The sequence below is a fragment of the Syngnathus typhle genome, linkage group LG10, assembly GCF_033458585.1.
Source record: "Syngnathus typhle isolate RoL2023-S1 ecotype Sweden linkage group LG10, RoL_Styp_1.0, whole genome shotgun sequence".
In the NCBI taxonomy this organism is placed as follows: domain Eukaryota; kingdom Metazoa; phylum Chordata; class Actinopteri; order Syngnathiformes; family Syngnathidae; genus Syngnathus; species Syngnathus typhle.
In genome coordinates, this window is record NC_083747.1 from 10,287,064 (window position 1) to 10,314,463 (window position 27,400).

The 27,400-nt window shown below is 40.2% G+C and overlaps 1 protein-coding gene across 1 annotated transcript in view; it reads right to left on the reverse strand.

Moving 5' to 3' along the window:
- znf407 (zinc finger protein 407) overlaps positions 1–27,400 on the reverse strand; it is a 110,086-nt gene that overhangs the window by 47,631 nt on the left and 35,055 nt on the right. Inside the window, exon 4 of the mRNA XM_061289876.1 lies at positions 11,833–11,907. Within this exon, the coding sequence (XP_061145860.1) occupies positions 11,833–11,907 (75 nt within the window). The remainder of the gene's footprint in view (positions 1–11,832; positions 11,908–27,400) is intronic.

Genomic DNA, 27,400 nt, shown 5'->3' on the forward strand with positions numbered 1-27,400 from the left:
CATAAACTAGGGAAAGACACTCCTGTAAGAGAATTCTCTCTCCTGGGAAAGGCCAAGAATTACCCTAACAGAGGGCCGTTTTAAAGTATACAACCTGCATACTCATCACAGGAAAAACAAATAAATACATAAAACCACAGTGAAGGGGCTGCGTGTGTCTACACACAATGGTGGATGAACCTCCTATAGAGGACCGCTGCAGATGACTGCAATATAAACAACGGCACACAACAGAGATGGTGTGGCTGATTTATGTTTACCTTCTATCCCAAGAGGAGGAGGAGGAGTGGAAAGAAAAGATAATGAAATAAATAATAAAAGGCCGAGCCCATCAGATAAGCTCCTGTTTATCCTGCTGTAGGGCAAATACAAATTGTCAATTTAATGAACACGGCAGACGTGACGAAAGCGGGGTGAAGGAGCCTCCCGTCTGACAAACAATCAGGAAATGTTATCTTAATATTGTTGTGCTGTTATTCAGCCCATAACTTAAGGACGGAGAGAGGAAAATGAGGTGGCATGACGGCAGAGGGGAGTGAGGGGATGGGCAGTGAGGTACAAAGGCCATGTCCCTCTGTGGTGGCCCTGTTATTGCCTATTTTTATTATTAGCCATAGTTCAAGAGTCCCAAACACACTTGGAAACATGCAGTCCTAAATCTTAACACATTGCGCGCACACACACACACACACACAATTATGAAACTAAAAGAAGAACAAAACATATCCCAGGTGTTGCTTTTCTATCGTGTGCTCAAGCAAGTTTCACCACAAGCTACTGTCCAAAAATATACCTCTTCAAACATAGCAAACATATTGATTTGCATGATACACTTTGGCTCACGCTCAAATATTCATCTCCACCCATCTTTTACGGACCGCTTAAAAGGGGTGTGAATGGGTCGTTCAAAGCTTCATTATAATTCTTTAATTTAAGGCTTTGCAATCTGCGTAGCCACCTAACTTAACCATTATCTCCATATTTATATATTGCGAGCACTAAATTGCGTCAGGAAGAATTACTATCAATATGAGTATCTGCAACAATAACTCAGCCCTGCAGCTAAGGACAGGATGCTCTTTATCAGACTCCTGATAGGCCTTAAATACAGCACAAGGCAGCCGTATCAGAGCTTTTTCTCTCTAATATCAAGCTGCATTAGCATGTCGTAAATCAAATTACACTCAGAGAATTTCATTTGGGTCACCTGCCAGTGCTGCGCTGCAACAGAAATATTTATGTTTCCATGCTGCAAATCAGCGCTTTCAGGTATGCAAAGAGATGGGGAGGGGTGGGGCTAAGTGTGAAAATTGGGTATAAACCTAATTATCTTTTCAAAATACAGAGAAAGCATGCTATAAATTGTGGAACTCATGAAGCAAGCAGGCGTTTCGGAAACCTGTGAGGACGAGGGGAGCTGCTTTAGCGGTTATCCCGTCCCTAAATTTGCTCAAAATAGAACAGGACGATATGTTGATTGAGCGGGCCCTCATAAACAGGCTAATATGATAAGGCAAACACAAAACTCCTAATAGGGCAAATACTTATTTTAACAGGATTGAAATTTTATGAGAAGGGTTCTCTCTTTATTATCTAATCATCGCCAAAAAAATCACTTTCAATTTGTTTATTGGATTATATTTGTGGCCCTATTAGGATCATCTTCCTGTGGGATAACACTTCATAGGTCCGGATCATAATCACAAAGGGGAGTTTGATTAGACAGTGTCAGTGACTGGGATGGCTGTCACGTCATAGAAAGTGCAGAAAACATGTCAAACAACATGAAGCAATAAATCATTAGGTCTGCAACAACAATGCTCAAAGCCGAGCGTCAAACGGGCTACTCATATTTACTCTCTGAAATGATTTTAGATGAATGAGCACTGGTTCTAATCCAATTACACGGGGGCTAGTTACATTCATATTTGTTTTTTCTTTTCTCCTCTTTTCTTCCTTTTCCGAAATTGGGTAAATCATTTAGCTCGTAGATAGCAGTAACAGCAAATTAGCTCTTTGGCCTGACTGCTACAAGATGGCTGTAGTGCTATCTCATATGTAACACCGATACATTGCAACAATAGGCCGTTTATCCAGAATTAAGTGTGTGTTTGTGTGTGTTAAGTGTGGGTCTGTGTGTGCTTCAGTAGGTACAAGTGAAAGAGCAGGTCCAGTCTCTATTATTACTGGAATTGTAATTCAATGATCACCTTAGATCACATGCGTGCCATAAATCAGATAGGCATGACAGAGGATGAAAAATTGTATTAATAATGTGAAACTTATTATACGGTCCCAAATGCTCCCTTGATAAATGACATTGTTTGGGTTTGACAATGATTGCATTTAAAACATTATTTCTGTGTGTCCGTGTGTGTGTGTGTGTGTGTGTGTGTGTGTGTGTGTATACTGGACATTGCAGCAGTGTCAGATTGTTGGGTGGGGAAGACAGAGGTGGGGTCCCCTGGTTTCATAAAATATTCAAGATGTTTCTTCCACTTCTCTCTGGAGTCAATGGGCATATAGTAGCTGTGGCAGTTAGGGTATAAATATTTGTGTGTGTGTTTGCGTGCGTGCGTGAGCAACTGTGTGTCCGTGCGTGCGTGAGCAACTGAGTGTGCATGTGTGTGTGTGCGTGTTTGACAGAGTGTGTCTGAGCTGGAGTTAAATGATGAATAACTGAAACACGCACATCTTCAAGTTATGAAGCGATTATAATCTATCTCAGTCAGATATGCACATCTTAAAAAAAAGGACACATAAAAGCTAAACAAACTACACTTTTCGAAGCTCAATTATTTATGAATTGATTTGTTGGATTTATTTTTTACCTTTTCATAATCTATTTATCTTGGTGTGTGACAGAAAAGGATCCAGTTGTGGTTTCCTTTCTATTACACGTACACAAACATGCACAAACACATTAATTAATGCACTAATGCTTGTTTATGCTTGTTTCAACACCCATTCATATGGATTAAGTGCCTTTCCTTAGTGCATTAGCTATATTGAAGGATGTGAAGTCGAACATGGAGCCAGAAACCCAAACCTGCCAACTTGGACTGTAAACTGCTGGACGGCAATGTCAGCCATTTAAAAAAAAAAAGAAGAAGATTGTACAGCAACTCTGACAAAATGCCACTAAATACATAAGTGCATACAAATTGTCTTCCTGGAAAAAGTGCATCAGGTTGTGTGTTGAATGGCTTTCTTAATTATCTGGATTATTTGATCAAGGAAATTACATCAAATCCACAGCAAAATATTTTGTGTACCATTTTGTGCCAAGTTTATTGTAATGGAAGGTTTTTCCCCCAGTTTACAAGGCAGCTCTGTCAGAACTACTTTTAATTAAATTCTTTGACTTGAATGACAATAATGAACATGTTTCATAGAGACTTCTAAATGTTGGGCTGGTTCTGAGTTTTCCTGCGTAATTTTATTTAGGCTTTATTTTTGGTTGATTCAAAGTCCTGAGTAGTAACACCGTGACCAAGAATAGCCTTTCCCTCTATTTTTAATCGTCCAGACCCTTTGTCATGTCCTGCGCAGAGTGACACAAGTTCTTCCCAAGGCACTTCTCAATACCACTACACTAATCAATTCCCACTCCTTTTCTCTTCCTTGCAAACAACAATAATGGGAGGCTATTCATCTCTCTCTATTTGAGACCACAATAAAATAAATCAAGATATTTTCCCACAAATATAATAATATTTGTATTTGGGGTAGGGCAGACATAATTGATGACTGTGGCCGTGCTAATTAAAAATGGCAGAGGTTTCATTAATCTTGGTCATTGTGTTGGGAGATAGTAGAATAGCAGCTGCAGAGCTTGACGGACAGAAGAGACATCATCATCTATGTGATTTGGCATATTGTTGAGTTCATTGGAGGAATTGTGGTAATGTGAGACCTCAATAGTAGCTACATTTAGCGTTGTGTTTACAGCATGTTGGAGAAGTACATTTATTTTGGTGGATTTGCATTGTAGTCAGTGTCCCACTATTACATGCATAGAGTTCCACACAAACAAATCTATTGTGTAGAGGTTTGCCTGGAATGAATGCATAATGTCATTCTACCAGAGCTGCCAATATATTAAAATTGACTTCCCGAACAATTTGTCGGAATGTTGATGCTTTCATATATATTCTCACTCTCACTCTCACTAAGAAAATCATTCAAAAGACAAAGATCAAGACAAAGGTACAATAAAACCTAAAAAATATTCCTCAGACAAAATGATTCACAACATACTCCACAGTACATAAAAATGGATACACAGAGGCATACTGAAGCTTATCAATTAACTATTTTTGACCTGTACATGGGTGTATGAAACACACACATTTGCATGTTCCATAATATACTATCAAATGCACAGCGCCTATATGTTAACATATACACACAAACGTGTCTGCAGTTCAGAAGGACAGCGGCAGCTCAGAGCCAGCTGTGACCTGGCGTCCAGGTGCTCAGGAAAACCGCTGTTAACAGCAACGATTGATGATCTAATCAAACTGTCACCACAGCAATCTGCTTTAGGGGAGGGGAGTCTGGGTGCGTGTGTATCAGTGGAAGGTGAGGAGCAGTAGGGTGAAAGCAAGTGGGGTGAAATATCCAGGAGGCCTGGTGCATGCTTACTGTTAGTCCAAATTGAGAGTGACAATCTCAATAGTGAAAAGGCCTCGCCACCCCCTATAAGTAATGGAGGAAACTGCTAAAGCCTTCTTCCGGAGGATGTCACATAATCAGGGGAGCCCCCCAAAAAGCCCACACCCCACTCTCGTCATTATGCCTTGATTCAAGCGTGGTGAGGGGACTACCAAGAAACGTATAGCATCTCGATCTGGCATATACAAAGCATAGCTGCAATGTCCGGACTGCAACCTGTTATTTACAGGACAGCATTAAAAAAAATCTGTCCCGAGTCAAACTTCTGTATGTGTTTTGACACTGGGTGGGACTGCTGTTTACAAGGCAGGGGTACAGTAGAAGAAGAGGTAGTGCCATGGTGTCACTGGTGTGATACGTAGACCAAAAAGCTAGTAATAATAAACATTTGAAAGAATACAATAAACCTCCGCTATTCACAGGGGATAGGGAGCGGCAAAAATCTGCTTAAAATCATGTAAATCAGGGGTGTCAAACTCATTTTTTTCGCGGGCCTCATTGTAGTCATAGCTTCTTTCGGAGGGCCATTATGACAGTCAACCCAAATAAATGTATGAGCACCTTATATTATATACAGTAAAAGCTACAAAACAAACCAACAAATAACTTGTTTTCAAATCAGACGAGTAAAAACTGGTCAAATATTTAAAATATATATATATTAAAAGTGAAGACAATTTGCAATTCTAGTAATGACACATGAATTTGATGCACAATTTGTCTTCGCGGGCCACATAAAATGATGTGGCGGTCCGTATCTGGCCCCCGGGCCTTGAGTTTGACACCTGTGATGTAAATGGTAAATGGACTGCACTTATATAGCACTTTATCTACACCACATGGTCCCCAAAGCGCTTTACAATGTCTCAAGTTCACCCATTCACACACACATTCATCCATGCCACTGTAATTGTTACTATTTGATTTTTTTTAACGCCCGAATTTCTTGAATAAGTCGGGATATACCGGCAATAGCTTTTTTCTTGACTGCTCAGTGCACAGTGCATCGTGATTTTACTGCAATTGTTTGTTTGTTAAAACTTCGATTATAAAATGACACGTGGCTTGTATCAAAACTGGATGTCTGATGTTTGTGTCAAAATTGCTGAAGAATTCATTGAGTTTTAATGAACAAAGAAAATCACAAAGACCAGCTCTATGGTCTTCTTGTTCACCACCTTCTTAGTGTTCTTCTTTGTCTTTGTCCACCACACTTCCAGAGAACCACTCCGAGTTTTATTATTTTTTTAAAATACCGTTTTTTTCCATGTATAATGCGCAAAATTTAACTAATTTATTGTCCTAAAATCTGGGGTGCGCATTATACATGGGTACAAAAAAAAAAAAAACGGAGGCCGCCATTACAGATGCGCTTTCTTCTCTGCTGTTCACTTCAAACACGCTCCATACGAACACAATGCTCTCGTATCAGACGCTTGCTAGATCACCTGCTCGTTTGCTGTCACAATGTACCCTACACAAATCCGAAACATTTCTTCGCTATTGAGTATGCTAGCGCATTTTTTTCATAGTTTGGGTGGGGGGGCAACTTATACTCAGGTAATAAATGCAGATTAAAATAAATATGTATACATATGTATACCGTTGAATTGTTATCCGATATTATCGTATGTTATTTTCCATTATATAGCCTACTACAAAATCGACATAGAACATGATGGCTAGATACATAATGTAGATAGCTAGACAGGAGCCTTCAAACTTAATAGTGGCTTGTTAATCGCTGCCTGTTATGCTTGTGTTAATCACCTTCCCCAGGATATATCCACGAATGCCACTTGCCTGTCCAGTTCGCATTAATTTAATCGCTGCCCGGCTAATTCATTGATTAATTGGTTCATTAGTGATGCCTGGCAACATCCATTTCTACCATGACAGTCTAATGTTTCAATCGAGAAGAAAAACAGGCTGGCAACAGGCCAGTTTTGGCACAGTCCCACTGTGCGTAATGTCTGACCACCTCACAATTGTGTCATCGTGCAGTCGAACTCCGTGGGTTTGTGCCACGGGATACGGTGAACTATGTGCATTTTTTTTCCCTGTCTGGTTGAGTAATGTTACTTGGATTATAGAAAGGGGTGCCATAATTATTTAGGCAAGAACAGCTTCAAAAGTTAAAGGGACCGATGGATGGTTCTTACCGCTGCCACGAAGATGAGGTAGACACTGTTGTGAGGAGATAAACTACTGTCGTAGGGTTATTCTATGAGTCAAGGTCATGTCACTTTGACATGACAAGTGGCTTCCAATTCTGGCACAAGCTGTCCGATACTAACTTATAATATTGTTAGTAATAAGATCCAGTAGGGCCGTGCTGCACCCTGTAACAAGGCGCTGGATTATATTTTGATTTATATCAACACGAAGCTTGACACAGACAATGCATGTGACAGCATTGGCTAAATGATGACAGTATTCTCCGACGGCTTTACTTCAAATTACACGGGCAATTTGTCGTACTTTTTTCACTGTTGCTGTTCTAAAACACTGATAGCACTGTGTTTTATTTAACTAATGATGATCTTAACCACAGGGGTGGGAATTTATGTTTTACAGAGTGTCAGCAGTATACTTCCCTCACGCACTGTACCCACAAAAACACACATATCTTGCACAATTCTGCACTATATGCCCATGACAAGTGCATAAAAATCGCCAAGCCATAAAAACTTAATGCATCTAATTTTCTAGTAATCAAACTTTTATAGACTGCGATGGCTTTTAAACTAACAAATTGTAATTATCGCTTAATTTTAACAGCAATATTAGCGCAATCCTTCATTCTGCGAGTTCTCATTCTTCATGAAATATTGAGTAGGGTAAACAGTGAGCCGCTGTCCGTGCAACCCACAACGCTAAAGGTCTGGTAGGGGTCGCTGAGACGTGGCCAGTGCCACAGTGGGGCGGTTGCAGAAACCTCTGGAAACTGATGATTTTCAACACACAAACTAAGACATACAGCAAAAGAAAATAATGCTGTTAGCAATAGTGTTTTGTTATGACCCTCACTGTACACTCTTCTCTTTTCATAAGCTTTGGATGCCGTAGCTGAGACAAACAAGAACAGACTTTAACGATGCTTAATATCCTGTAGTGAGTTACTTTGAAGTTAACATTTTCTTGCTGCCTTGCCAGTGTTTCGTGGTACTAATCACTTGCTTATGGTCCCAGCAGCATGGGATGTTACTGACTGCTGCCCTTGGGTGGCTAGTAACTACGCCTTACCACCCAACATCAAGACAGAGAGACAAAGTGCTGACACAAGCAGATAAGGAAAGGAAGAAAGAGGAAGATGAAAGAGCAGATTCATTATCAATAATTAAGCGAAAGGCTTTATTATAATAAATTAGAGTCTGTTTTATCAACTCTTATCTCCCTACCACACAACGAAGACCCTTCCTTAGCCAGCACAAATAGAAATGTTGCATGCACTTCTGGGTATGTATACTTTTTGGTGTGGGGCCTGCTCTATTTAGTCTATGCTATCATCATACTGACACCAGGCAAGATTCTCCTGCCCAGTGTCCCCATCTGGCCAGCATAGTCAATATGGCTGTACTGTGAAGCATGCTGGGATGTGGCTGCAAGCTCGAAGCCAAATTGTGACCTGGCTCAACCACTTGACCACACTAAGTAGGAAGGTTTGCATTACTGGTAATTTTCTTGGTGACAATTTTTGCCATCACATACCTTTCACCGGACAAAAATTAGACTAAACGAAACAAAAAACTCAATTCCTTAACAATAACTGGGATGAAATCAGTATGCATTTTCGTTGAGTAATGAAGACAAGATCAAAACGTAGAAAATTATGTAAATGAGATACGTTATACGGGGCGGTCAATTATGCTTTTATACGTTTCCCCTGACTAAAACTAGACTAAAACAAGGTGAATAAAATAACGCTTTCTTGGACCAAAATAAAGACTAAATTCTTGACTGATAGTCGACTACAACTAAATTCAAAAATGTCTGACAAAATGAACACTAGTCTGCATACATTGACACAGTTGTGCAAAAATTACAAACTACATTTTAACTGATATATATAACTTCTTCTTGACGTAGACGTAAAAATAGTCCGTGGTGTAAAAAGAGATTTGGGGACCACGACACTACTACTAGAACTTTGCCAAATCAGCTGATCACTTGGTCCAATACTGAAAAAAAATCATCCAGTGAGGTCAGTGGGTGGAAAAGAAACAAAAGAAGCATCAAGCAACACCCTCTGTTGGTAATTTGAGAACCAGTCCAAAATTGTTATATGAACCCCTGATTTTGTATTAAGCCATTTTCTTTTCGCTATAACCAATCATTATTTTCCCACCATTTAAGCTTGTTAAGATAACTGTAAACTACAGCAGCGTCAAATGCTAACCAAACTTTGCAGGCTGTAGCAATTACACATCTCTAAAACAGTGAAATCATTATTGCCCAAAAAAAAAAAAAAGTTAAATAAATATTTCTTTCTTTTGGGCTGTCAGCAGCCCCTGTTTTAAAAATGATGAGTGTATTAGTTTAAGCGGTTTATTATAACAAGCATGAAAATTACTGGCGTTTTAACAATTACCTGTGAAAACAAGTATGCGAGACAGGCCAGTTGTCTTTAGGCACCCGTTTCGAAAGACTAATTACAAGCAATTGAGTCAAGGTTGCTGCTGTCAGTCATTCTCCCATGAGCCACTCCCCTCACTTTTTTCAAACGAGGACTTTTGACACTCACTCACACGTGCCTTTGGTTTCACACAAACGTGCATCCGGTTAGATGCACACACGCGGGTGTGCCATTTAATACCCCCTACCAGTAAATCATAGGTGCTTCGATTTAATTGACTATATATGTTAAATATGAATTGCATCACCGCCAATATGAAAAAGATGCAAAATGAAGTACTTCATTGTTCTGAGCAATTTCAACAGTAAAATTGTACTGTAATTCTCTCTTTGAAATGAAATCAAGATACATCCTGTCACAAGTCATCAAAACACAAACACATGGAATGCTTCCCATGAGAAGAGTGCACATACAGGAAATACATGCAAAAGGACAAAAAGCCCTTATCTCGGCTCAGTGCCTGCAGTGAGGAGTGGTGGTATGACAGAAATGAAGACCCAGTTGTGTCACTTCCTAACAGTTCAAACATATGACTAATATTTAAATGATCTTGGACGCTAAACAAAAGCATCGCCAGACTTTTTTTTACTGGGCACATGCCCCAGTTAATGAGCTGTGCCCTAGTATTGGGTGCGGACGAGGCATCACACTGCCGGTGCGGCCGAAGTGGGAAGAAGACAGAAAAAAATAAATAATAATCTGGAGTACTTATTAATTTGTCGCAGGCAGCCACCCGCAGTGTTTACATACATGCATTATTTGATTAATTTGCTCTCTGCTCACGATAGACCCTCCCCTTCCCATTACATTTGGGGCATAGATGCTCCGCTACAGAAAATATATGTTCAAATCGGTGGTGTTGGGCGGAATTCTCATATCTCCAAAATCATCACTTTTTAGTAGAGCAAAATATAAAAAGTTCATTCAAAAGTTATCATTGCATCGTGAAAAAGATCGGGGCATTTACACTTTAGACTAGTCAATAATTTGTAAAAATAATACCAGGGTTCTTGCAGGTTTGAGTAAGTGAAATGTGTGTGTAGCAAACGAACCCCTTGGGCTGCCCAACAACATGCACGACCTAAATTAACGTAACAGAGGGCCCCTTTGGCTATATTTTTGATAAAAAAAGCTACATGTGTCGAGAGGTACCAGTCTCTGAACAAGTTCTGAATTTGTCATGCTCAATCAAGTCTGTCTTAGTCCGCCATTGCACTCGACCTCCCATTTGATTTCCTCCTGTTCTTTTTCTCCTATTCTTTTCTTTGTCAGGACTGTACACTACTCAAAGTATATAAAATTGTTTTATTGGATTCTCCAAATGGCTCTGGTAAATAGTGTGTTGAAACCATATTCATAACAGACTCATTCACATTTTCCCACCTTACAACCTCAAAGGGTTTCTACAGAGATGTAAAATGACAGATCAATACAAAGCACCATATAATTGTGAAATTTTTGGAACAATCAAAACTGGATGGAGGTGGTCTCCGATTTTCCAGTCTTACCGCAGATGCTTAATGAGATTAAGGTCCGGGCTGTACGGGCCCATTCTGAAACTCTTTTGATCAAACCATTCCATAGTAGGGTCATTGTTTAGGGTCATTGCCTTCTTGGAAAATAAATCTACTACCCTTTTGCAGCATCAGACAGGTTTTCTTCCTGAATCGTCCCGTATTTACTTTACTACTTCTCTGTCCGTGCACACGACACGTTTTACTATTATATTATTCTATTTGCTGATAATGCTGAAAACTATTCATCATTTTTATTCACATTCATAATAATATGCGACTTCAACAAACTGACTGTAAAGTCAAGTGTCAGCCGATGGCAAACCTGGTGTCTTCCAGCTGCACGACTTATTCTTTGACTAACAGTTCTCCCCAGCATTCTAAAAATATCAGGTCACCAGAGGTGATGATGAAACTGCCTCTCTAACACTGTCCCATTCCATCTCTCCACTGGTTGCCAACCAGCATAAAGCATATCCGCCATTGGCTCCCCCCCACAACACACACAACTACACTTTCTTTTTTTGTCATACATCCAAATTTTCCATTTGTAATTGTCATCCTCCTTCATACATTTATTCTCTTACATTTACCAGAATTGTTCCACTCAATAAGCCCTCCCCAGTGATTTTCTTCTAATTAAGCTGTTGAAAATGGGATAATTAATGAGGAGAGATAAAACATCTGCAAAATGGTGACACCTTGAGCCTGATAGGTTTAAAGAGACCTCATGATTGTTGTTCACCTGCACATGAAAGGCACCCATGCTTATTCCCTGCATATGCTGTGCACAAAAGAGTGAAAACAGGGCAAGATCATGATAACATGCAAACCTCTGTAAAATCTCGAGTATAATACGCCCCCTCCCAAATCAACCTTAAAATGTTGCTGTTTGTTTGTAATTGGGCAACTGCATGTTTTTAAGGCTCCCGAAACAAATTTCACGATACAATGAAAAATATTCATTTGAATCACTGTGGAAATATAAGAAGTTGCAGATTTTACCTCTCTTTACGTTGGCCGATTCCATGTTTGCCAAGTAGGTGGGTGCTGAGGTGTTTCTTCATCACAAAGGCCCATCTGTATTAACAAACAAAGAGAGCAGGAGTCAACCACATAGCAATCTCAATGGACTATTTTATACCTGAGCGCACAAGTGAAATTATAATGATCAGTCTGTGGAGTACAACCAAACAGTACAAAAAAAACAGGGATGAAAAGGAAAATAATCATGGAGTACTGGAATTTCCAAAAACAAGCAGCTTGTTCTTACTTCCCTGGGTTTATTGTGTCTCCAAAACAGCACATGGAAATATAATGAATGGATGTCAAGACTTAAATACTCAAACATCCAAGCTACTCCCGCAATGATTCATCCTATGGCCTTTTCATTTAGCACTCATCATTTCCAATTATTGTGGAACAAATAGACAATAGCCACATCTAACAACGGGGGATGGAGCGCTAAAAGAAACCAAGTCATGCGGTCACGACTGTCGCTGCAAAAACTCAGGTCCCCTTCTGTACAATCCTTTTCACTTCCCACTTTTCCAACTTGATGTTCATCATTCTATTTTTTTCCCCCACAGCAAATTAGTGTGTTTTGCCACTGGGAACGCGTCTATCAAAGAAAGAAAGCATAGTTATTTCACCATTTATGTCGCTATGTCAGATTGAGAAGACTACTAACGAGTATTACACACACGAACACACACAAAGCTACGTCCCCGCCAACATGGACCATCCTCGATGCCCTTGAGGCAAATGCTAACACCACTATAAATATTCAAAATGTTCCACTGTGTTCCTTCATGATAATGTCGCTACATTTTCTCAATCTTTTTCTAACTCAATCTACTTAAAATATTGCCTCAAAGTCAATCTGGGAGAGTGACTCTGACTTAGTCTTGCATACTCCCTACAGGGAAACTTAAGAATCCCAAGGATCCTAATAAGTCTAGCGCAAAACACGGTCTAACTTTAGAGTGCACATTGGTGGAGTTTTCTTTCTTTTAGTATTCTCACAGACGTGCACGGTTAAGAACTGGCGCTTGTAGCATTGTGGGCGTGAAGACAGCTGACTTGCTTTCCTGCCAATGAAAGTGACTTCTCTCGTAATACACTCTGAAGTCCACGCAGAAGATCAAAACGTACCAAGTATGTTTTAAAGGAACTGCAAAAAGGATGATGTAACGTCAGCCAGGGAGATCACAGATCCCTGCTGTGAAGTGGTTACATGGAAAACACCTTTCACCCAAATAATTTGTATTTGTATGTGACAACCTCCACATAGAAAAAATATATAAATAAATGATGATAATAATGCTTTCATTTAGGGCTGAGCAACAGCAACATATCAATATGTAATATGATAGACACATGATCAATATTAATAGAAAATACAATTGATGAAATGTTCAATACAAAAAAAATAGAAAAAGAATTAGGAAGAACAGATTGTAACAGATACCGTAATTTCCGCACTATAAGGCGCACCTAAAAACTTCAAATTTTCTCAAAAGCAGACAGTGCGCCTTATAATCCGGTGCGCCTTATATATGGACCAATATGGATTTATGGATGAGGACTAATTTATTAAAGTAAGCTTTACGTGTTTATTTTGTGTGTTGTGTGATATCAACGTTTGAGCAACGTTGAGTTATTGATATATTGTTATTGTTTTTACTATTTCGAGTGTTACTATATTGTGATCGCATTAACGTTTGAGCAACGTTGAGTTATTTATTCTATGCGCCTTATAATCCTTATATATGGACAAAGTTTTAAAATGGGCCATTCATTGAAGGTGCATTTTATAATCTGGTGCGCTTTATAGTGCGGAAAATATGTTGATAAAAATGGACAGTTGTCAGTTTTTTATGTTTACTCCCTGCTTATATTTCAACTGAGTTCCACGGAAAACATTATTAGATGGGGGGGGAAAGTTTAAAATTGATATATCTTAGTCTCGTTTTTTCATTTAACAAAAAACTGGAACAGGAGCAGGTGTCTGTAGATTATTTTATAGCCACTTAAAATAACGACACAAACATAAGCATAATTAAGCATAATAAATGTTTTTGAGAGCAGGTGCTGTTGATGCATCAATAAAAATCGAGAGAAAAGCGAGGCCTTGAGAAAGCTTAATGTTGTTTGTGTTTGTATGTAATGTGTTTGTTTAAGTCGTCGTGTTTAGAAGTGACGAGAAAAAAAGACATTTCCAAACATCTCTGTTAATTATGTATTACAGCTGTCCTTCACAAACCTAATTACAGAGCGCTGAAAGGCAACAGGGGCAATTTACATATGTGCATGAAAGACAAGTTATATGCAAAATATGATTTTAATTAGCAGTTCTTGATAGCGAGGGGTACAAATCAAACTGGCATTTTTTTCTACTAGATTGATCTCAGAGAACTGTGAGTATGACGGGTAATGCCCTGAGGATGCCCCTCGCTCAAACTACACACAGGCACATGCTGTTTGAAGATTAAAGATTAAAAGATTAAAGTCCCAATGATCGTCACACACACACCTGGGTGTGGTGAAATTTGTCCTCTGCATTTAACCCATCCCCGTGTGATTTTAATCCTTCCCCTGGGGGAGAGGGGAGCAGTGAGCAGCAGCGGTGCCGCGCTCGGGAATCAGTTGGTGATCTAACCCCCCAATTCCAACCCTTAATGCTGAGTGCCAAGCAGGGAGGCAATGGGTCCCATTTTTATAGTCTTTGGTATGACCCGGCCGGGGTTTGAACCCACAACCTTCCAGTCTCAGGGCGGACACTCTACCACTAGGCCACTGAGCTTGAAAACAGAAATGGTTAATAATTAACATTAATAACAATAATAACAATAATAATAATAAATAAACTGATCGATATACAAACAATTTTATCCGAAGCATCCAATTACACAAAATTACACAGATCGGTGCAAGCTATATCATTGATCCCATAATACACGTGTTTAAAGGGAAATAGGTTTTTAATTTATTCGTCAATCAGTCCCCCTGCTTTATATATGTCAGGTTTCTCTGGCATCCAGGTCAAGGCCTCAGCTTGTTGTGCCGATGCCTTGGGCTGCATCATCAACCTGAACCATCAGCCTTGATGGTTATTGTAACAAAGGGATACTTTAAAACGCCTTTCATTCGTATCAATTCTACCCCCCCTCCCCGTGAAATGAGCTAATAAGGCTGTGCCTATGCCCTCCAGGGAGGCTCATAATATCCATAGCAGATACGGAAAAAAAGAAAAGAAAAAGGAAGACAGAGGCCGTGGTGTTTCACGTTCGACTTTCCCTTCAGACTAATCGCCGCGCCACAGCTCGTTAGGTCCGTGACGTGCCGGAGCTTTACCGATAAGCTTGGGAGACACGGCTCAATTACCCACACTTACAATCTTTCTCTCTCTTTTCCCTCCCACCGGCTAACGATGAAGAGATAACGTGTCAATATTTGATACAAACAACTTTATTTGACTAATGGTGTTCCTCGATAGGCCCATCTACAGGTCTGGAAGCCATGTAAGATCTAAGAAAAGGCCCCAAGGAACACTTGGCTTAGACATATTGTCTTTCCCCCAATTGGCGTAAACTCTCTGCACAAGGCATGCCGCAATAGTGCTCGATCAGACACAGTAGAATAATATACCAACTCGTTTGATGACTCAGAGCGGAAGTTCAGAAATCGGTCAGATAATAGTAACTTCCTTTCACTGGTGGACATATGACTTGACTTCAGCGATTTTCTTTTAAATTCCAAAACTTAATGGTCTACATGTTAGACTTTAATTAATAAATCGGTGTCTTGTTTCCTCTTCAGGCTATTCCAAATTGTTGTAATGGTTGCTCTGATAGACTTCCATCCGCTCTCATCCTTCCAATCACTTTTTTTCCGCCCACTGACACCTAGTTTTGTGTTGGTTACACCTCAAGATAATACCCATGCAGCCTTCACGGGGAAAAGCTGAAGCTCATAGTAGATTGTCTTTTGTTAATCAATGTAAAACAGACCAGGGCAGCAAAATACTACGTTTGAAAACTTTTACTCGAATGAAAACCAGGCGCATTGAAACTTTAGGTACTTCTTCTGCTAAGTAGTGCCTCAGATTCAGATCTAAACACTTGGAATGAAAAACTGAAAATGCTTATCAGTTGCCTCAGACCCAATGTTTCCCCAAGAGGAGCAAAAATAAAGATAAAAAAACCTACCTTGATAATTCTCAAGCTATTCTGCCCATAATAAATACCAGTTGATATACTTATGTATGTACATTAAGCCCGTGACCTTGTTTTGGTATGCAAGGCAAATTCTATTAAATCCTTTGGTTCAAAGACACTGGTAATGTATGCGAGAGCTGCTAGGTGGAGCAACGACTCATTCCCTTTCCAGTGAAGATGTCGAACCTTGGCTTAAAACTGCAGACGTGCCACGATGGGAGAAATGAAATACGGGGCCAAGAAGAGTTCTGCAGCGAATTTTGAGGAGATGCACCAAACCCACAGACAAATTGTGAAATGGTCTACTACGCCACGGCCCCCTGTGCCTGCCCTAATGATGGCCTCCACCTGCTGCGTTAATGTCACAGCTGGATCGCCCTCCATCCCTCACTGACTCAGACTGCTATCAGCAGCAGGTAGTTCTCCTCAGTGCACTCCTCCCTCACTTCAAAAATACCTTGACGTCCATCTTTTTCTGACTTTGGCAAACTCTATCTTGATCTGCATTGCTGTTTTACTACCCCATAAGACTTTACATTCACATTAAACTGTTACTCCCATTTATGTTGATATATTGTCTTTTTTTTATTTATTTTTTATTACCGACATACTTTATCATCAATTCTGCATGCATCCATGTAAGCTCACCTTACCGTCTTCAGCTGCCCGGTTATTAGTTGTTTATGAAGGGCAGGGTCTTTACGAAAGAAAAACATGGTCTTCATTAACGAGCCTGGAAGCATTCTATCTGGCAGATCTCATCTGGACAATAAATCTTTTAAAACTGTTATCAAGTCAAAAAAAAATTAACGAGGATATAGAAAAAAAATGGATAGAGGTGCTTCGACGATGTTTCATTTGGATGAAGTTATTGAAAGCTCTTTATTTTGTCGGACATGGTTGCAGTGGCAAAGCGCTATTTACAAAGCAAAATCAAGCTGTTTTTTCAGGGTGTGAACCTTGGCAACATTTTATTTATTGTCTTCTGTGCAAGTACATGCCAGTAACCCAACTTTGCCAGGGTTACGAGGGCTCTTCATAAAACATATTAAACAGAGGAACATGCTGTGGATTTCCATTTGTTAGTGAAGCTATTGAGTTTGTCAAAGCACAAGTTATATCAACGCACTTGACATATGGAGCTGCCAACCTGTTCTGACTTGAAGTATGGTCCCCACACATACAATCAAAAAATGTAAATAGTTATGCTTGTGAATGAATTATTATTTATGAAATTATTATTTTTGAATTATTATTTACTACCATTTCCCAAATAAATGAAAGCAAATGATTGCTCCTTTCTTTTACAACTCATCCGCTAAAAGTAGAAACGTCGAAGATACAGTACGAAGACATGTCTCATCTGAGTAGCTTTGACAGGCAAGTGATTTGACAGAAGAACAGAAAGTGACACTTGGCTGACAGCAAGCCTGCAGCACTGAGATGTCAGACAAACATATAAACAGACAGGAACAAGAAGACGAAAGATAAGACATTTGTTGATAGACAGTCAGTGTCTCATGACAAGTAGAACTCAAGAACCAGGACTGAGAAAGTACGGATTCTACCAAGTTTCGACTTTCAAATGATTGATAGCTAGGTTCTAGTAGCACAGAAGGTGAAGAAAGCGCAGTATCATATTTTCAAATACAGTTGTAGAGATAAAAAGATGATTAAAAATAAATAAAGAAAAATCACATGACGAAAAATAATAATCCTCCAATGGAATAAATAGTATAATGTCACGAGTGAAGTACAGTTTCACCCAATATCCCTGATCCTGTTCAATGAGAGTAAAACTTGAATAATCTTATAAAACACCTGGATGAAATTGATGGACAAGTTGCATCAAATGTAAATTGACAAGAAGAGCAATGTCATTTAGCTTAACAGAAGCAAGAGGTGACTTTGCATCAATATCACTCGGCCCTTAAGAGCTCCGCTAACCGAGACATCCCAATCATGTAACAGATATAGGGGGAGGAAATAAATAAATAAAACAGTCAAATTGATTTTGTTTTTTTTCCCCCCCTGCGCTGTTGGGAAGCAAGCACTTGATCTACTCTAACGTGATCTTCATAAAAAATGAAAGGGAGTGTTTCCTTGATGACTGATCAATGTCAAGTATCGGAATGAAACAGACACCATTTCTGACGCTCCATTTTTGAGTGCGTAGCCGTGTGCATGCACACGTGTGTATGTGTCCGACTACTCTAAGATGAGGTACATTAAAAGCTCACTTTGCTTCACCAAAGGGGTGTTTGGGTGATCTGCTGAGGCAGGTGATGGGGCTTGACGGATTGATTGAGGCAAAGTTCTCATCGGCGGTGGCAGCGCCCCATCGAGTTGACAGCTCCAGTGCACACTTCCATTAAAGGATCATTTAGAGGCAGAGCAAGTTCTACCTTTATGTGTGCAGTGCAGACCCTAATGTGAGATGAAACAAGACATTTCCAAGCTATGGGGGGGCAAAAAAGATATAAAAGTGAAATCGAATAAAAACCGTGTTCCCTCCCAACAGCGCATTGTATTTTTCACAGGAATAGCAATTGATTAATTATTTATTATTGAAGAAATGATGATGCGCCGATGGCAGTTTTAGTGTTGCGAAGCCTAAAGCTCAAAGAGTCGTAGTAATGGTGAATATTAGGCTACTCAACTTCATTATATTTTCTAATTAACAGTTTTCATTTGGTATTCAAATCTTGAAATATGCTGAATATTGCTGTCCTTTGTCTCAGATGAAAGGGGAGCTGTATAATGAACATGTTTATTATTAGGGATGCGTTGAGATTAGCACATTCATAGCTCAGGTAAAAGGGGCATCATGACAATAGCCAGAATTCACACGAGCATCACTCTAAATACATCTCATTGATTTTTATTTTGCCACAGTAGGATGGTAATTGTACCCTTAAAATTCCTTGAGTTGCTAGTATGTAAAAATCCACTTTTTTTTTTTATTTTAGGGAAATGATTTTAAGAAGCTGGTTGTTAAAGGGGGTTAGCCACTATTGCTAAAGCATCTCCAGTTTTCCTTCCTTTCTAAACTCTCTGCAGAGCAGTTAAAGGTATGAAAAATATACGCGCTTTTCTCCCTCTCCTCTCCACTGTGCCATGTTAAATCATTAAAAGAGAAGTCCTGCTCATTATCTCTCTAAACAAAACTCCTCTTATACCAAATAAATCACAGTCGTGCAGCGCGGCTAACAGCCGTGAAGGGATAAATTACAAAGCGCCGCTCTGGCAGCATTGGTATTTTAAAAAGCTTGCAGCACAATTTCTATGATGTGAAGTAATTTGTAATTCACGTTTCCTTGTGTTTATAGCAGTCTTTCCAGGTGTATAAATTCTGAAATAACATGTTGTGCAATGGCGAAACATCTGCACTAGTTCAATTAAAAAAAATAATAATAATTAACCATGCAATCTTTTTCAGACTCCCCCAAAAAATGTAACATTTAATCAGAAAGTAAGATAAATAATTAATTTATTTGACCACACTTAAATTGTTTTATTTTTTGGACTGCATGTTGAAGATGGGACATTCTTTTTCATCTTTACTGCACAGCATGTTTACTTTTTTGGGGTTTTTGAAAGTTATAATATCTGCAGGTTTGATTCCACTTTTGGCCCTCTCTGTCTGGAATTTGCATGTTCTCCCCATGCCTGCGTGGGATTTCTCCGGAAACTCTGGTTTCCCCTCACCTTCCAAAAACATGCATGGTAGGTTTACTGAGCGCTCCAAATTGCGAGTGAGGATGGTTGTTTTGTCTCTGTGTGCTGACTGCTGGGATAGGCTTCAGCACGCTCGCGACCCCCATGGGGACTAACGGTATGGAGGAGGATGGAGGAGGTTTATACATGATTACAATGATAATCTTTCGATGATCTTTTACCAAAAGACTAAGATATTGAAATTAATTAGTCACCCAAAAGAACTTCTTACATATCAGTGCCTGGTGAGGTCACTATCACCCCAAACTCCACCTCCAACCTTTCATTGCCCCCCACTGGGCAGATTAAACTGCACTTGGGTCCTTTTAAAGCAGCAAGTCCCCCCCCCCCCCCCCTTCTTATTCCTCCTGAGGATAAAAACCAACACTACCCTTAGGACACCCCCACTTAAAAAAGAGGGGGGAAATAGACCCATGATTTATTCAGTCTGTTTACTGTACACTATCTGCCTATCCTCTGAGATCAAATTAAATGTATGAAAAAGAGAGTGAAAAAAGAAGGCTAAAATGATGGATGAGAGAAAAGAAAGGGAAATATATCAAAATATAACTAAAATGAAATTCCTTGACTATAGAGGCTTAGGCTTATTGATGGTGCAAGTTGCTTGGATGCCTGTTGTTCTAAAAGAAGAACGGTAATGGCCGTAGACAACTACATTTTTATATCTGTTATGCAAGTGAGCCATTTTCATTCAACAATGAATGAATGTTTCAGATTTCTGTTTTGTCTCTAAGGACTAAATTTGGACAAGTTAGAAATTGTGAAAAACAGAGAACAGTCTATGTGTGAGGAATCCTTCCAATTGTGAAAAATCTGTCACACGATTGACATCCATCCATCCATCCATCCATCAATCCATCCATCCAAGGGTCACGGGTGTACAGTCTTTAAATCCTAGCGTAAGCTTCTTGGGTTTCTTGTTTAGTGAGGGCTTAGGCATTAAAAAACAATGTACCTTGAGGATATTGAGCAATGGGAATAAACAATACACTGTAAAGTGTTATTATTACCGTTGTTGCCTCCCACTCAAATTAAACATACATCTCTTTGAAAAGAGCACGCTCACTCACAGTCACAAAAGATGTCTTTGTTTAGCTATCGCTGCTGTTGTCTTGACACCTACCATCTGCCACCCCAGTAACAGAGAAGAGTGAAGAGGGGTTTGAAGAGGAAACTGTCCGCCTGATCCCCACCCCCAAACGCACACTGTGTAGGGGTTCAGTCATAAGAGTGCAGACCTCCCACCCACTGCTACTCAGATACTTGTGGAAGTTTTAACACTTCTCTTTGAGCCCTTTTTATTTTTCATGATTACTTTGAAAAGTCACATCCTAAACATACAGGGTCCGGCAAAATGATCGGACACATTTGTAGGTTTAATAAAATGCAAATAAATTCAAGAAACTTTTTTCTTTGTGAAAAGTACATATAATGCCATTTTGCTTTGTTTCATTTGATTTTGTTTTCGAATAATGTTATTTTGTTTCGTTTCAGTTGCTAACATGAATTGGACCGGAGCATCGCGCTTTCATTGTGGAAATGTTTATTAAGACCAAATCTGTAAGTGCAACACAACGAGCGTTCCGTTTGCGCTTCAGACTTCGTAGACATGATCCTGTACCTGCTCAAAACACAATCTTGTTGTGAGTTACTAACTTCGTTTCAGCATTGAAACTCAATAGGCCGACCTCGCACCGCCAGAACTCCAGAAAATGTGGCGGCGGTAAGACCAAAATAACATTATTCGAAAACGAAACGAAACTGAAACAAAGCAAAATGGCATTATATGTACTTTTCAAAAATAAAAGTAAAAATACTTTGTTTCTTTAATTTGTACATTTTATTAAACCTACAAATGTGTCCGATTATTTTGCCTGACCCTGTGCATGTGTGCATTTATGTGTGCGCAATGGCATGGTTGACATGAGTCCTCTCAGTCACCATCTCCAGGCACACAAATCACTCAGACCAACCACTAAATGAATAAATAGTGTAAGCAAATAAAGTATGTTATGCAGATGAGGGTGACAAAGTCTCCATCTCGACCTGTTCTACAATGCCCCCGCCATTCATCACCTGCGCATGCAAAGCGCTGTCTACGGTCCTTAGCATATTCGCATATTATAATGAAGGCTTGCATGCAAATCAGAACGACCTTTTCCTATTGGCTTTTCTTTTTTTTTTTCCCCACATCACAATTTTACAACTTTACATTAAGAGGAAGAGAGTGGAGAATAGAGGCTGTAATGGCTGTTAGAGCACAGGCTGAGTATGTGACGTGATCTAAACTCACAGACTCTGTAATTATACTAATCTATTAAAAGGCGGTAGCTGTCAGAGATCTTTATAGCAAAGGGCAGGCTTTTCCAGATACTTTATTTATTCAACGTGTGGATGTGGTCAGTTACAGTCACAGAATGTAGCAACATGGTGACATGAGCTCAGCCATGGGGAACATCAACACTGGAAGGCTCTCAAACCTTTGTGGTAGCTACGTACATGCACAAACACAACATTATAATAAAGGCAAGTTTCATTTTAAAACAGAGATGTCTATCTCAAAATTGAAAAGATACATTTTCAGTCACCATGACTGCATCTGAAATGGTAACTGCTAATTAAATCCAAATCAAATAAAAACCAAATTATATGACGTGAAATATCATACAAGCTCCTAAATGCTATGTTTGTGCTAAATATAAAAAAAGCCTCTTCACCTCTGCTTTTCCATTCTGTCACTAGTGACCAATGGGAGGGGGGGGCGTCATAACGTCCACCAGGCGGGGTCCTGTGGCGGGCCGAAGTTATCCTTCCTTACTATGACTTTGAACTTCCTCGGATGAGGCATAAATATTGAAATATTAAAATGAAAGATGCGGCAGACGCCGAGGGAGTGGGGGTAATGTTTGCGTGTGCATGTATGTGTGTTTGGGGTATATGGAGGGAGAAAGGCATAAGACAGAGACAGGAAGAGCCGATAGATGGGGTGGGGGGCGGTAGATGAGACAGGAGACCCACTGAGAGAAGAGACAAGGCCCTCACCCCTCTGCCAGGCTGCATTCTAGCAGGCCGACAGTTATGGATAGGAAACATTACTGCTGCTGGTAATTAAAGCAAAAACTAATACTGTCTCTTGGATGAGGGGGCTTCATAGTGAGCATCCATTTGTCACTGCTGCACACTTGCCAAGGCCAGATTAAATTGCTCACACAGCCCTGCTGCATGCAGAGGATCTATCAACCCATCTATCAATCTATTCACTTTTCTATCTCGCCAATATCACAACTAACAAGATAAGTGTGAATAGTTTGTGGAAAAAAAGAAAACATGTCTCAGCCTTCAAAAGTAAATAGACTGCATGTGAGCTACTGCAGACATTAGTGACTGACTGAATGACTGACTCTAGAGTAGAAGTGAAAAGGCCACTGGCTGGGTGGGGGTAGGAATGGGACACGAGAACATGGAGGAGGGGATGCCATGTCACTAGACGGAGGGGATCGGTGACACTGAGCGTGTCACAGGGTGACGGCTGCACTCTGCTAGGACCAGTAGCCCCTCCAGCGCTGTCAGAGGAACCAGCAGCTCCAGATAGTGACACTACCAGCCATACTGACAGGCCAAACATGACTCGTCTCCACTCTAGCCAAAGACAAGGCCTGACGGCGCACAGACACACGGGGCTGGAGCAAGAGGATGGGGGGAGGACTACAGCACATTGATGTCTCCCATAAATGGGCAAAAAGAGCAAGGTTACCAAACAATGTCTAAAACGCAAAGTACATCAGTTGTAACAAAGTGATAATATTGGCTTTTTTACTTTAAAAGATGAGAGAAGATTGAGAAACGATTGTCTACTTTTAGCTTTAATCGTATAAGCACAAACTAAAGTTGTGAATGTCACCTTCTTGTGTCTAATATTTTTCTAAAACTGTAAAGCTACCATATTTCTGACTGCCTGAAAAATATATCTGAGCAGTGAATGATAAGTGAAAATCTATGGTCTTGTCACTTAAGACAAAATAGGAGATTAATCAAAATGTAAAATGTTACTGAAGGAGTGTTGACTTCATACCTTAAAGTAGGAAAGAACACGTTTTTAGAACATTTGGATCAAACAAGAAAGTAGATTGTGGGGAGGAAGTAGAAGACAAGAAAGCTGACAATGGTAAAATACAGATGGAAATATGTTGTGAACAGGGGAAAAAAACAAGACTGGGGAGATTGCCCGTGGGGGAAAGTGAAGAAGACGGAAAGGAGAGGAAAAGAGGGCGGAGACATAAAAGACTGTGAGAGAGTGCAGTTGTGAGACTGATCGCTGTTGATCTTCACGATAAGCGCTCTCGACAACTTGTGACCAAAGTGGCGCTTCGACACTAATCGGCCGTGAAGGCTGACCTGCAGCAAGAAAGTGCAGTTCAGTTCACATACAGCTACCGCTGCCGCACAGACAAGATAAACTCGGACAGGAGACATTCAGGCATCAAAACTCTCCGAGAAATCGCAACATAGCTTCAGTGCACTGTGAAAGGAGCTTAAGAGGGAAACACACAAGCAATGATACTCTGCTGTGGCAGTCAAGGCAGACGGAGTTGGCTGAAAATGAAAGAGAGACAGACCGAGGCAAGAGGGAGACGGGGAGAGAGTGGGGGAGTGGGGGACAGGAAGAGAGAGAGAGAGAGAGAGAGAGAGAGAGAGAGAGAGAGAGAGAGAGAGAGAGAGAGAGAGAGAGAGAGAGACAGAGAGAGACAGAGAGAGAGAGAGAGAGACAGAGAGAGACAGAGAGAGACAGAGAGAGAGAGAGAGAGAGACAGAGAGAGACAGAGAGAGACAGAGAGAGACAGAGAGAGACAGAGAGAGACAGAGAGAGACAGAGACAGAGACAGAGCGAAAGACAGAGATAGACTGAGAGAAAGACAGAGAGAAAGACAGAGAGAGAGATGTATCTTACATATCAGTCATCAAATCCAAATCTGTAATGTTTGTCTTTCGTGATAAAAAGGCAGCTTGGTTGTTAGCAAATCTGCGCCACAGTCAAGAGAGGCTCTGGTAGCAAATCTCAGATGGAAGTCCAGGGTTCCTACACTTTTGATATTTCTAAATTCACTACTTCTTCCCAGACTCTAATTTCCAGACTTCTCTGTTTTAGAAAGCTCAGAAAGTTTGTAAAATTTGAGAAAATGCATGTCTATCATTCAGATTAGGAATGCAAGATAACTACGGGGCCAATATGGGAAGGCTCAGTTTGCACACACACACACACACGCACACACACACACAATGTTAATTGCATGCTTCGATGTAAGGGGGATTTACCCACTTCAAGTTCTTGTCACAAGGCAAGACGACCTACCATTATATCAACAAAGAGCTCTTATGATGCGGGCTTCATACAGTGCGTGAGAAGAGTTGTGGCAAGACTAGCTTCACAGTGCACCAGCTTACTTAATGACAATGCACTTACAATGAATTCCATGAGCATCTGCCAGTTCCTGGTTTAAAAGAGCATCACCATGTTGGAGGAGTCAAATCACTCAAACAGGTTCAGCATGCCTCCCACACCTTTCCCTAGTTCAAGTGTCATTAAGTGGACCCATTTTGATTATTAGACTACAAAATATTTTTTCTGGTGGAGAAAATGCAGTGTAATGTTGGTATTGGGCATATCTTTTCTGAGACCAGTCATGAAACATTTCTGACACCTCTTATAGGACATACAAAAACTTGAGATCCACTAATTGTGATTGTGTGAAAAAGATTCCGTCATAGGCCAAGCTAAATACAACATGAAACATTTCTGACACCTCTTATAGGACAGAAAAAAACTTAGGATTCACTAATTGTGATTATGTGAAAACAAGCACAAGGTATCAAACTGGTTGTAACTCTTATCGTGACACGGCACGTATGCACGCACCCATCTTGTTTGGTTGAATCTGAGACAGGCACTGGGATTCTAGAAATATTATGTTATTGATTTGTTGTGGGAAGATGCTATCTCGTTACATAGCGTGCAGATCACTGGAGCCAGTCACACACGCACGCACACACAAAACTGTGAGAATGTGCTATCATCTACAAAGATACACATGAAATATTTGCAAACCCACACGCGAACTTAGACAAAAAAAATGTCGCAACACTAAAACATGCCGATATAAAAATTGGCCAATTATTCATCTCCAATTCTTAATGATTATTAACTGTAACAAAACAACTCGCTAAATCTGTAAAATGTGTAAATCTTTATTGCCTATATAGTGATCATTATCTACGTATAAACTGTACATATGCACATTTACATATCGATCCATCTGATATCAACCGCTTATCTGTAGTCGGGCCGTGGGGGCCACATGCTTCAACAGGGATGCCCTGAAATGATTAAATGGGTGTTTTTCAGACATTCCAAGAAGTGAAGTTCGTTAAACGAAGTAAATTGTTAAAACACCAGTGTCGTTTTAACTAGGACTGATCAAACTTTCTATTCTAGTGCTTTCTATATACACCCGAACTAAGACCATAACCTTTCATTAAGTTCCAGCAGTCTCCAGCAGAGCTTGTATGTAACACTGGCGAGTTTCATGTAAATTAAACCGTTTTGTTTGCCTTCCCTTCTTCAGCTGATTGTCAAAACATCTTGCCGGGAGCATAAGGTTTTGTCTACACGTGTAGGAGTGTGCTGGGTATAATGTATGTGTGCTTTAAATGCACATGCAGCACAGCAACAAGTGAGCAAGCGGATGTGTATGTGCAAGAGATGGTATCTACAACACACACACACACACACACACACACCGACACACAAACACACAACTCCCAGTCAACCAGATGTGCTCCTGACCCTGAGTTCAGTCACCGATATGCAAAGTGGAATGCCTACTTGGGCGCTCTTCATTTCAGCGCCCGTACAAGCAACTGTCACAAACAATGGGGGGGGGGGGGGGGGGTTAAGAAGAAGATGGAGGTTTGGGTTTGCAACAACATGCTCTCAATATAAATCATATTTCACAGGAGACAAGCCAGCCTGCTACCCAGCTAGTCACCCAGTCAAAGAGCAACAAGGTGCTCTGCTGTTTTTCCTTGCTATTCCTAAATGACACTACATGCAATAAAAAAAAGCAATCAACCATGTTCAAAGATCCTCCTTAAAATATGAAAACTAGAAATGGTTCAATTGTAGACACAATAGAATATCAAACAAAGAAACCAGCACACTTCATTAAGATGACAGTGTCTCCTTTTAGACTGAAGCTTTTTTTTTTTTCGAGCATCTTCCGACACACGTTAACAAGATAAACAATTGTTCAACATCTGCAAGGACTGTGGGAAGAACAAAGCAGGTCATTTGAAACACACTTAATGTATTTGAAGTGGTTGACAACAATGCTGAAGAAAAATTATGACTTTGTATGTACTCATAAATGCATTTTTGTTGATTAATGGTCAAAATCTTGGTTGCTGGGTCTCATTTACTTGAATGACATGTCTACAGCAGAGGGTCGCCGGTCCCTCGGCCTGACTGATCGTGGCCTCCGCCTAGGGAATGGCGGCTTCGGGATGGGATTCGGACGCTACAAGGTGAGGATGACGAGCCACTGAATCGGAGCGGCAACCAA